This window comes from Tachypleus tridentatus, chromosome 5 (assembly GCF_004210375.1).
Source record: "Tachypleus tridentatus isolate NWPU-2018 chromosome 5, ASM421037v1, whole genome shotgun sequence".
NCBI classification, from domain to species: Eukaryota; Metazoa; Arthropoda; class Merostomata; order Xiphosura; family Limulidae; genus Tachypleus; species Tachypleus tridentatus.
The window spans coordinates 11,292,509-11,306,160 of NC_134829.1; the positions used below are offsets into that span (position 1 = coordinate 11,292,509).

The following is a 13,652-nucleotide window of genomic DNA, read 5'->3' on the forward strand; positions in this document are numbered from 1 at the left end:
CATATGCTTCTGGATATTTGGTGAAATAGCCCATCACAACTATGTTTTATTCATTCCCACTGTTACACTATGGAAGGTGGACTGAGGACATTGAGAAAAACTTCTTCAAGTGGTGCTCCAATACAGTACTATTCTATTTCTTTTGTGGACCTCTTCACCATAGCATGGTTCATATGATTTACACGAATTATCTACAGATCCAATACACACAACTCAAAAGAAGCATTCTCTTACTCTCGCAAGTGTTTTTTTAACACCCAACCACTCAGCTATTGGAATATTGTTAGAGTGATTCAAATTGTAGAGGCTGTGGAAGTACCAAATGTAATAAATGTTTCTGCTCACTGGTATTTTTCAATTATTAACATAACAAACCCTCTTGTAATTGTAATGAATTCCACTATGGAAAATAAATCTTTCTCTTTTAGCTGTATGGAGGGACTGTTTGTTACAATGGTTATTCTAAACTATTCTTCTTGATCCATAAATAATTAGAACAGAGAAGCTTCCTACAATAAGGGTAACCTCTAGCTTTTCTCTTGCTGGAATTTTATGTCCATCAGTATTTTATATCAATTATTCTTCTTTCTTCATCTATGAAGGTAATTACCTAACTTATATTAATAGATCAGGTTAAATAACTAGAGTTAATCAACGTATTGAAAGATTACTTGTCAACAAACCCATTGATTCTTGAATTGCTTTTTCTGAAGAATGAACTTCTTATCTCAGTTGGGGCAGGTGGAGTGTTTTCAGATAAGATTCACTGCATAAGTTCAGCTAATTCCTATTTTTCCAGTATCTTGGCTTCAAGACTCAGCCTTTGAATACCGTATTTTTGATGTATTAAAAACTGTTGATTTTTCACATGCTCAGTTGAAATAACCCTGTTTTTCTACATTCATAACAGTTTTCCTTGTTTGACACACTTTGAATGCAGTTTTTGTTCCATTCAGTTTTGGAGTTTAGTAAAAAACCAAGTTCTATTTTATTTTTATCAAAATAATTCAATATTTGATATCACTTTTGTAATGTGTTCTATCATTGAACAGGTTTTTTGTATTATTTTGTGAACTTAATGCTACATTTAGTCCACATAATAATAATGAAAAAGTTAATTCTTCTATAAAGTTTTTACAGGCTACATTCATTTGGAAAAAGATTGTAGGCCTAATTACACAAATAATGTTGCAACAGAAATTCCATGACTAATAATACCTACAAATTACTTACAAGTAACATATAGCATTTTCTTGCTAGTCAATTGATTAACTGAATAGATGTAATAACTCTCAGTCCTAATACTGAGTAACTTGTCATTAGGTAATTAGTTTCTCATTTATTACATGTTGATTCACCTCTCTACTAGTAAAACAAAGCCTTCCTTCTACTCTCTACAATAATTTTCAAGTTCATAGCATCATTGTCTTTCTAGTAAACATTTAAATTAGAGCATTGAAAATAAAATTTACAACAATACAGACAGATTTATTCACAATACCTATTCTAGCCTACATGGTTATATATATTGCATTTCCATTAATTATTTGTTACTCTGCTAACTACTATCTACATCAATCTCATATTAACCATATTTCTTAAATTTACTTTTAAAAAATAACAGACAATCAGGTGATAACACTAAAATCAGAAATACAGACTGAATCGAAATAGCAAGTCTTTGTTAAAGGAAATAAAGAAAGATGAAGTCTTCACCAATGCACCTTATCTCTGGATTGCACTCCACAGATAACAGAATAGGTTCTAGACAACTAGAAGGCTTCACAGAAGTGGTTTGTTCTTTAGATGGACATTGTACTTGGAAAACAATGGGTTCTATCAAGAACAAAAACAAAAAACAAATTAAAGTCTTCAAAACGCTATATGATGTTTCATCAAAATAATTTAAAGCATGTATAAAATGTTAAATACCATAAGCAGTTGAGTTATATCAATATACGCCTAATTTTTATACCAAAGAAACTGGAGATTTGGCTGAACCATCCTATATACAAGCATGTACTTTTAAGTTTTGAAACTCAGTATTATAAAAATCTACCTCAGTGTTTTACTCAGGCACACACACAAGTGCATACCATGAAACTATAAGCTATGAAAATAGAACTAAGCACACAATTTTACCAAATTTTCTTCAGATATCCCAGAAAAGGATGTATATGGGTGAAGTGAGAATTATTTTATAGTAGATGTCTGCAACTTGTCTTACAATAATATATATTAAAAACAAATGTATGTACAAAAATTCTTTACACAATGTATATCACAGATTTACCTTAAACTCCAAATAATTCTCTATTATTGTCAAAAGTCCACTTAAGTTGATTCAATTATTTTAGAATGCAGTTTACAAGATGAACTCTTTTTTTTCTCTGCTATAATTACAAAAGTAGCAGTGAATAATTGCTTACATTGCTTTGTAGTTAGCACAGTTGTATCCTAAACTTCAAATAATTGTCTTCTTTTCATCCAAGTCCACACAGATAGGTTCAATTACTTTAGAATACCCTTTGACAAGACAAATTATTCTCCTTATATCTACAAAACTGTGAAAATCACTTTAAAATATTTCCCATTATGGGTATTCACTCACATAATGGCTAACATTTTCTTTTGTTAACTAATTTTCTGACCAAACTGCATTTGATTTTTCTCTTTACTTTACTTCTTTAGTTCTTAACTTGCACACATTTGGTAACCTATATTTACACATTAATTTAATAATACTTAGTTTAGGTAATGATAAAAATAGTGAATGTTCAAGTAATATGACATCAACAATATTTGTAAAGCCCAGACAACAATGTAATTGTAAAAACAATGTATGACTCTTTTGAGTTATGTAACTAAACTTATTATAACTGTCACTTTATAAAATATTTTTAACCCTCTTGTTATGGAAAATAAACAGTCATTAAATATTAATTCACAAAATAAGATGAATAATAATGTCCACACTAATCAGTTTTGTATATCCAACAATAAGTTCGTCTTCAAGAAAAATATTTACAGTATAATTTTTACACTATGTAAAAGCTGGTTCTTAGTTTATATTCTATATATTCTCATGTAGTTTGCATCAATATAGTGATATATCAGTGCCTTGTTACACATGGCTTGAAGGTCTTCTACAAATTAGGAACTATCACAGTCCCATCAATTAACACCTTGCCTGTCATCTGGTTATTGGATACTAGACTGGTTCTCATTGCTGCACTACTTCACCCAGTGTCTCAAAGTGTCTTTACTTTCTTGTACCAGATATAGCCTTCACATATTTGCATGTTATGATTTGTTAGCATTTCTTGATACTTGTAACATGCTCTTTTCACTGCTGGCACTGTTAATCCACTGGCAAACTTCAGTCAATCATTAGTCATGCGATGATCAATCATGGAAAAGGCATTTCCTTCTTGTGGTAAATCTCATGTGTTTTCTTGATCCTATTTCTTCTGGCAGGAGCATCCATGGTGACAGTCACTCTTTTCTTGTTTTTTTACCAGCACTACCTTTTGTAAGTAGTTACAGTTACTTTATGTTGAGATATCTGCTGTTGTTTGTTGATAATGGATTTGCATTCCTTTGCAATGTGCCTTATTTTATAACAAATGTAGCATCTATTCTCCAATTTGTCTGTTAACTTTCTGTCACCTTTGGTAGACTCCACTCCTGGTCAGCTACCACTGGCATAGGTGGTCTTACTTATTGGACAAACTGGGCAAATCCATAAGAACCCATACAAGAAAGGGTCCTCAATGCTATGCCTTTTAATCTACTCCTGAGTTTTCTTATCATTATGGAGCCACATGTGTTGAATTCTGCCATGGACTCCAGAATGACTAAAACCATTCCTACATCCATTGGTTTTGACTTTAACTGTATATTCTTCAACTTGCCAGTTATACTCCCTCTATGGGCTTCCACATATTGTCCTGCCAGCTTGATAATCTCCTTCACATTTTTTGGTATTCTCTCCTATGGAAACAGGGTAGGAATACTTATCATTCTTTATAATTCTCATGTTCTTTTACCAAGGGCATATCATAAAGGCCCCATTTGAATGAAGATACTGATCAAATTTAGGATATGCAATAACTCTTATGGTTACCCATGCAGTGTCCTAACTAAATAGAAAAAAGCTAGCATACGGTACTGGTGTATGCCAGAAGAAATCTGTTTAGTAAGATAAAGACAGTGTTTAACACTAAATATTAAGTTTTGCTGTCATACCATGGCCCAAAGAGCACAGAGTATTGTCAGTAGAGCAGAGAGCTCATATAAAATCTTTGTGTGATGCTGGCTGGACTCTCCAGCTAAGTGTTGCAGAATTGAAATGCTCCCAAAACACTATAAAATACACTTTAGATTGTGAGAATAAGACAGGTAAGTTTGAAAATCGGAAGAGGCAGAACACCTAACCTCAATGATCCTGATATTAAGTATCTTTGTTTATGAAACCCTATGCAAACATGAGATGAATGACCAATGTACCAAATGACAGAAAAGAGTTCAGATCTACAGTATTATGAAGGCTCAACAAGAATGAAATATGCAGTCATGTAGCAGCTAATAAACCTTTACTTCAATCTCAAAGTATTGGCCAGAGACTGAAATTTGCTAAAAAGTAGAAAATATGGACTGTTGGTGACTGGAAAAGGGTGTTATGAATGGATGATTCCAAGATTGAAATATCTGGTTCAAAATGTAGATTGTATGTCTGGTGGAAGAAAGGTGAAAGATACTTACCTCAATGCATAGTACCTATCATGAAGCATAGGGGAGGCAGTGTGATAGTTTGTGTTGAGCTGCTGAGGCAACAAGAAACATTTGGAAAATAGATCGAATAATGGAGCAGGGCAAGTACCACCAGATACTGATCTATCATGGTATTATACCCAGCGGTTTGCATATTATTGGTAAAATATTCTACTAATAAGAAGACATTGGCCCCAATCGCTCATCCAACCTATGCAGAAATCACTTAACTAAGCAAGAAGCTAATGAAGTCATTCAAATGATGAAATGGCCTCACAGAGCCCTGACCTAAATCTAATTAACCAAATCTGGGACTTGATAGATAAAAAAATTGACAAATCCAAAGTTACTTCCAAAGAATTTTAAAGTGAGTGTATTAGAGATATTTGGAGTAAAATCTGATAAGGACACTTTGATTAAATATGTTGCAAAAATGCCTGAAATACTGTTTGCAGTTATTAAAGCAAAATGCAGGTACACAAAATATTAATTATTTACTGAACTCAACAGTGTTTCTGATATACTAAATATGAAGATTAATAAATTTTACTGTTTCACCTGTGGTTTACCTTCTGTTGTTCTTTGAAAATAGACTGAAATCTAATTTTAACTTTCTCCAAACATGTTTTGCAGAGTACTGTATAATAAACTCATTTTGCAGTTGGGCTGGCATGACCTAATGGTGAGGGCATTTAACCTGCAATATGCAGATTGAGTTCAAACCTTATCACCAAATTTACTCACTTTTTCAGTTATGGGAGTATTATAATAAGACAGTCAATCTCACTTTTCATGGGAAAGAACAGTGCCAGATGTGGCAGTAGATAGTGCTGATTAGATCCCTTCCCTCTAGTTTAACACTTTTGAATTAGGAACAGCTAGTTCAGATCCCTTTTAAGTAGGTTTGGACAAAATTCATACAAGCAAACAAACATTTCATAGTCTTTCCAGCAAATCTCAATGAAATAAATAAAACTATATTGCACTTGTTTTTTAAAGTTAGAGGAGCAGCTTGTTTGAAGAAACAAAGAACTATAGTATGCTTGTTTCCCAGTGTTTGAGTGACAAATTAATTAAAGAAATTTTATAAACTTGCTTCTTACTGTTAAAATATTATACTAAACTTATATTTCAGTGTTTCTTGAGCAATTTACTAAATGAAAAACATTACTACACTAAACTTGATTTCCAGTATTATAGACACAACTTACTAAAAGAAACAAACTACATTAAAAATACTTCCAAGTGTTACAGAAACAACTTACTAGAAGAAACAAAACTATATTGAGCTTGATTTCTAATATTACAGAAACATTTTATTGAAAAAAACACTAAACCTGCTTTTTAATGTTACAGAATAAAATTATTAGAAGAAATATAGAGCCAAACTAAATGTGCTTCCCATTATTACAGAAACAAATTACTAGACAAAACACAACTATACAAAATTTGATTTCAAATTCTAGAGTTATAGTGGGTTGTGTCAAGTTTACACAGAACTATGCTGAACTTGCTTTCCAGTGCTATAGAAACAACTTATTGGAAGAAACAAAAGTATACTATAGTTGCCTTCTATGTTATAGGAACAATTTCAAATAAGAAACAAAGCTATTACAGACTTGCTTTCTGATGTTTTAAAAAAAATTTAATAGAAGAAACAAAAATACTATAAACTTCTTTCCAAGTGCTACAGAAACAAAACTTATTAAAAGAAACAAAACTATATTAAAATTGATTTATAGTGTTAAGGAACAATTTATCAGAAAAAAAAAACTATTCTAAACATGTTTCTTAAATGTTACAGAAACAACTTATTGAAGCTACACTTATTTAACAGTTATAAAAATATTTTGTTCTACATTTTTAAGTCATTACTGTATTAATTTGAAGAAAATGGAAACAGAAAATGAAAGCATGATTCTTTCAAAATGTAATATTTTTCTGGTAATCATGAAACGTTTTTATTCCCATGTATAGTACACACATAACTGAAAATGCCTGTATATCTACTCTGCAGGGTGAAGTATGTATTACACTTAGTTTTGCCAGTAACGTTCCAAGTAACTTAAATCATTTTTAAAATAATTTCGATTTAAAAGGAATGAGTAAATGTAAGGAGCATTAGTATAGATATTTTACACACCATGCATCACAGACACAGAACTCAAAAAGTATGTTTACCTGTAACAGCATCTGGGAGACTGAGTTCTTTCAACATTTTATTGTTGAATTCATCAGTGCTACTGTTATCTTGTTCTTTGCAGTGTTTTCTCTCATCCACTAGTTTTATTTCATTATTTGATGAGGGTGAAAAATGGGAAGCACATGAAACAAGAAGAGGTGGAAAAGTTTTGGGTTGTTGAAGTCCATGTTGTAAATTAGATGCAGAAGTTGAATACTGAATATTCTCCTCTGGCAAAATTTCATCAGATGAATACTTGATGTAGAATGTGGAACTTCCTTTCTTTGTTTTTCTAGACATTGATAGAGCCTTTGTTTTCTGCAGTAACATCATTATCTTTGGAAATGATTCCAAGTGTTTTCTACTTCCTTTTTCTGGAGCATTTTCTGATAAGTTCACAACATTCTTTTCTTTCTTTTTTCTCACATTAAAAGGCATTTTCTGGAGAAAATCATTTTCTGTATATGTTTGCCTTCTAATGAAATGATAATTACCTTCAGCAGTAAATTCATGATTTGGTATTGTATTACTCCGAGTTGGAGGATATTTTTGAAATTTCCTTGTATTTCTACTAGTTCCAGGATCACTGCAAAAGCTGAAAAGTGTTTTTCTTTCCTGAATTGCAACTTTATTTGACAACGTTGCTTGGTAAATAGATCCATACAAGTGATCAGATTCTGCTAAAGCACTTTTACACTCTTTATCATCCACCTAATAAGAAGTGAAATAACAAATGCATTTTTCATTAAATTCCTAAGTTAATATAATACATATAACAAAGCACATTCAAAAGAATATTAAAATACCTCCTTATTAACAACTATCTAAGTGTGTAGATTAAAACATTGCTTTTGTCCACTTGAAGTTGATATTCTCTGTCTGTCTTAGCCTCTGCAATTAATTCTATTCTAAGACCATTTGCTTTATTAACTTATAACTAACTCTTCATCAGCAATCGTTCTATCCACTCACGTTTGTTATCTATATTGCAACTTAAAAAACTAAAAGCTATCACTTTATCTTAACAGATATAACTCAAAACACAAAGAATAATATTAAAACTTTCATTTTTCACCTTTTCATTCTTTACTGATTGTACAAATTTTTAAACTTTTACATGTCTGAAATGCTTAGTCTCAATACAAGCAGCAACCAAGGAAGCATATCAAGAACTGAGAAACAATTTAGCCTCGCTAAAAACAAAGCAACAACAAAGGGAGTGTATTCAGAACCGATTTACAACAATAAGCTGGCATGGATAAATTATGATCAATAGTTGCTACTGTTTTATACTTAGAAGATTAATCTGTCACTGGGAAATAATGTAAGGATTGACCAATAAGTATTTATCCTAGCAACATAATTTCACCACAAGTAGAAAAGGAAATAAGATTTAACCCTTGAACTGCAGCCATCATCAATTAATGCTGCTACCTACAACATTCTTGCTCTTTAAGGGTTAATAGGATAACTTTAACATAGAAATAATATCAAAGTCTTTTAAATTTAAAAGGTTATGGACTGGAAGTGAGATTTCATAATAAAATAAAAGTCGAGAGGAGGTATGGGATAGAATAAACAGAAACCTTGTATGCCAAAGAAACTATATGGCAAAGTTGTGTCTAAAGTTAAGTCTGTAAATTAAAAATACAAGCAACCTTGGCAGAAGGAAACAGAAATGTTTGAAATTCAATTCTACATCAAAACCATTACAGAGCAATCTGATGTACAGAACTAGTAAAAAGACAATAAAATGTGTAAAGTGAACACAAGTTTCTTGAATGTAACAACTGTTTACAAAATTTTTGTAAACAGATATTATCAAAACAGTGACCATTATTCAAAGGGTACTTATCATTCTGTGAAATGCTGAATTCAAGTATACTTCTTGTATGCATGGGCACCCATAGGAAGAAGAAAGAGGGAGCATTTGTCCCCTTGCCCACAATCAAATCTGCATACGTTATTATGCAAACTTAAAATCATAGTTAAACTAAATATTTTTATTAAAACTGTAAATTTGTGTTTGCATTTAAGCACACATAACACATATTCTTCTAGTTGTAAAAGCCATTTGGCCTACAAATATATTTTGCCCATGTTGAAAATAATTCTGTAGGTGCACATGCTCACATATCATGATAATTCCTACAAGTCTTTCATGCATGATCACTACTGAGATATGCAAATATGCAATGGAACAATTCCTATGAGTTGGTTATGCATAGTTATCACTGAAATGTGCAATTAAGTAACTACATAATTCTTACAAATTTATCATGAATGGGTATCATGAAAAATGCTGTTAGATCATAAGATTCACAAGCCTGAACATAATGGAGAACATTTTACCCATAGTTGGAAGCTGACATTTGGGACATTAGAAAGTATCCTATAGAGCTGTTGAGTTGGTTATGTAGGACAGTTATAATGATTTCAGAAAGCTGTTAAACTACTACTGTTGAATCAAACCGAGTGCATGATTCAAAATTTAGTTCAGGCAATTCCAATATGCATGTTATTAACAGGTTTCATAAATATTTCATACTTTCGTGTACCAGTTTATGCTTTCTATTGCATAAGCAGAACACCAAAATAGGACTTTTAAACATATTAACAGAATTCTTACCATATTCCACATAACAGAATCCTCTTCTTCTGTATTCATTTCTGTACCATGCTCTTTTCGTTTGAATGATGCCTTTAAATTTTCTCTGTAAAGATCACACACTTTGACATCTTTCTGCTTTTTTGTGCCTGTATTTTATGTCATTTTATGTAACAAGAATGTTATAATTTATGATTATCTTTTCTGTATTACAATATAACAAGAAACTTATAAACTGCAACCTCCTTCAGCCCTTTTATATTGGCTAGGTCATAAATTGTGACTACTTTTCAGCACTTTAATATGATAAAATCCTAAATTATAATTGCTTTTGGCACTTTAGTGTGACAAGATGAATTATAAATTATGAATATCTTTCAATTTTTTAATTTTCAAGTAAGTACATCAATGTGTGAATATAATGAATGTTTAATCAGTGATGACGAGAAACCCACTTGTTGAGAAATTTATATGCAAAAACGGCTCGTTTGGGCTGAGAAAACACTTTACATAGAAGAGCGAACAACATTACACACACAGTTACACAACCCCTTTCAAACATGTGGTCAGCTTCCGGTCAGTTACCTCTTTCTTTGTGAACCTGACGATGACCAAGAAGGTCGAAACGTTGTTCGCTCTTCTATGTAAAGTGTTTTCTCAGCCCAAACGAGCCGTTTTTGCATATAATGAATGTTTGTGAAACCAAGATTCATAAATAAATAATGGGAAATTACTTCAATTAATACATAAATTAGTGATAGTACGTAGTATGATGGACTCCAGTAAAATAAATTTTTACATTTAAAGAACTAGAATAAATTTCAAACAAGCATTTACATATTTTTGAAATACTGTAAATCTTTCTTTAATGTATATGTACCAGATGCTCTTTACTATCTCTGTTTTTTTTCATAATTCAGATTTTACTGAAAGTTCTAGTCATGATGTAGAATCTGATTATGGGGAGATGGCTTGGAAAGTATTTGAGAAATAAGTACCTGTCTGTAATCCAATTCTAAAAGCTTAAGAATTAATTTATGTTCTGTTTTCTCTGAAATACTGTAAACCAGAATATTCACATAAAAAAGTAGGTGAGAAATGGTGAGAATAAAAATGATAGACAAAAATCATAAAGCTAGAAGTAACAAGACAGAATGAAAATATTCTAAACAACAATAAAGATGTAGCCAAGCAGACAGAGTAAAGGCAAAAATCAGAATAAAAATTTGTAGAATTAAAATAAAGGGTGCATGAGTTGGCCAGACCATCCTTAGAAAAACTGTACCTAAGGGCAACTCAAAAATAAGGTATTATTCTCATTAGGGTTCTCCTTATCCACTAGCTTTTACAAAATTAATATATTGGTGAATTTGGCACTAGTATATAATATAAAATACCATTTAAGGGTAACAAGGAGACAGTTGATTCATCAAGGGACTAAATCCATTCAACTAAACTTTAAAAAGTTTTTAAAGACAGTTCTGGTGATTTAAACATTTATGAAGCCTTCTCTTAAATTTACATCATGTACCATGTGTAAAGACAATCCTTTCCAAATGCCAACTATTTTTTTTGAAAACTACTTTAGCTTAAAATTACACTTATCCTACCAAAATATATATTTGTATCTCCTAATCCTATCATTCTTGCTATTAAGTATAAAAAAAGATGATGCACGGACTATCAGTTCCATTAATAATTTGAAACACCTCAATTAGATCCTTTATAACTCTTCTTTTTGCAAGATAAATCAGCATAAAAATATTAATCTATTCTTGTATTGCAACCTTTAATCCTTCCTCTGAACCATTTGAAACAATTCAGTATCATTCATAAGGTAAGGAGACATTAAAACTAAATACAAATAAGATCTAACCATTGACCACTACAACGAAATTATATTTTTTTATATTTGTATTCAATCAAGGTGTAAACCAAAATATCCACAGTGAAAAGTGGGTGGGAACCAGTGAGCATAAACAAAATACACAAAAATCATAAAGCTAGAAATACCAAAAGACCATTAAGACTCAATACAATACTCTAAATAAGATCTAACCTTTCACCTATACAATGGAATTATAATTTTTTTCTACTTGTATTCAATATTTCTGTAGAACTATCCTAAATTCCAACATCCCTACCACTAGCAACAACGTGAATGAAGAGAATGATCAACCATAATGATCCTTTTCTTCCTTAACACTGTTAAAACTACTTCCATTAAAATCATACATATAATTCAAGTTATGATAACCCATATGCATTAAATTGTATTTACTAAAATTAAAAGCCACATGCCACTTACTCACTCAACTCCTCAAGTGATCCAAATCCTTTTGTAAAGTAACAATAGCATTCTCACAGTCAAAAACACCCAAGACTTTTTAATAACATCAACACATTTAAGTAATTTATTGATCATTCATTTATATTGGTTAATGATGCAAGTCAAAATGTTCAAAGAACCTTATACAGTATACTAATTTACCATGAATTTTTGTATTCTTGTATTAATGTGGTATTTATTTTGAATTTATAATTTTTTCTGTATATGCACATCTTTCATATAATATGTGGTCTAAAGAACCATTAAGTTCATAACTTTCTAGTTACCTTTATTCCTTTTTGTGCAAAAATGTTAATAGTAGTTTTATTTAATGGTTGTTCCAGTGATATAGAAGTTATGCTTTAATGTTTGACTCAGAATTACTAGTTTTATAGGTAGTCCTAGTTTCTCAGGTTAAATATAATGTTTCTTTTTAAATAAGGAACAGTGTAGTTAAATGGTCTGTCAGAGTCTGCCAGCTAGATCATCCCATCCACATATTTTACTGCTCATTCTTTCAGAAGTAGTTACATATCAGTTGAGCACATGATCATGAATTGTTCACATATCAGTAGATCTGCTAGTCCCTCAAACTATTTTCACACTTAGCCATGTCAATCCATCTTGTAAAGTATCTTCATAAACGTCAAACAAACTGATATATAGTTTCTACAGCGTTATGTTTGACTTTTCTTAAAATGAAATTCTTCTTCTGTAAGTTAATCTCATTAATGTCATTTCTGCATATACTTGTAGACCTTTTCTTGTGAGAAGTGGACTGAGATAGATTACCCAGTCACTTTTGTCCCAGTTTTATTTAGCTTTGGGCAAATCTTTCATATTTTTCTGGGAAAGCATTCATGCTATCTTTCTTTAAATTAAATTTTGGCAGCTTTGGTTGGTTGTTCCTTACCCTGTTTTCATTTCTGAGCCCTTCTTCTTACTTTTGGGTAAGCCTGGCAATCTAAATGTGTGTTCTTGTTTCCTCTATTTGTAGTCTCTCCTCTCTCTCTTTTCTTCTTTCTAAATTTGTGCTATTATTCTCTCTCTATTTCCAGTTTTTCCTTCATTTGATTTTCTTCTTTCAGTCCTTCTTCCTCTCTTATCTGTTTCCTCTTCTCTCTCTAGTGTATGTTGTTAAAAGATCATCTTTTAACCCAAGTTACTCATCTCTATTTATCCATTTAACAAAATCTGTTGACATAGTCATGGAGTGTGATTGTAATCTTTACACTGATTTCAACAGGAACCCTGGACACTTTAGCATATTGACATTCCACAGGTAAATTTCTCTCTGAAATTAGTCATTTAATTATTCTCCCACTGACGTACTTCCAAAAGCATTCATGATAGATAATCTTTGGCTTGAAATATCTGTCTTTCTGAATTTTGTACACCACATCATGGAAGTTTTTCAGTAAAATGTATGATCCTTTCGAATATTTACTTAACTTTGGAATACACCATTTATTGTGATAAAAACTATTCAGTAACAGCATGCAATTTTGTTCAAATTCAGTCTTACCAGCATTAACATCACAGTGGTTTTTCATTTTATCACTGATTTAAGTCTTTCCCAACTAAAATCATGTATGGCATCTTTATTATTGAGATCCACAAGAGCTCTTTCAACAATCAATCTCTTGGAACATTTTAATTCAATTGTGCTAGGTCACTAAATATATAGTTATTCCTAATCATTTCACTTTTAGGCCATACAATTCCCAACCTCCCTACTATCTCTGGAAATTCAGTATTTT

General features: G+C 31.4%; 1 protein-coding gene across 13 annotated transcripts in view; it reads right to left on the bottom strand.

The window, feature by feature from the left end:
• Positions 1–13,652, bottom strand: part of LOC143250508 (uncharacterized) — an 83,332-nt gene that overhangs the window by 48,473 nt on the left and 21,207 nt on the right. For all 13 annotated transcript variants that reach the window (XM_076501157.1, XM_076501155.1, XM_076501147.1 and 10 more), the window contains 3 exons: positions 9,585–9,669; positions 6,955–7,666; positions 1,725–1,836 (listed from right to left, as the gene is read on the bottom strand). In XM_076501157.1, coding sequence (XP_076357272.1) covers positions 1,725–1,836; positions 6,955–7,666; positions 9,585–9,669 — 909 coding nt within the window. The remainder of the gene's footprint in view (positions 1–1,724; positions 1,837–6,954; positions 7,667–9,584; positions 9,670–13,652) is intronic.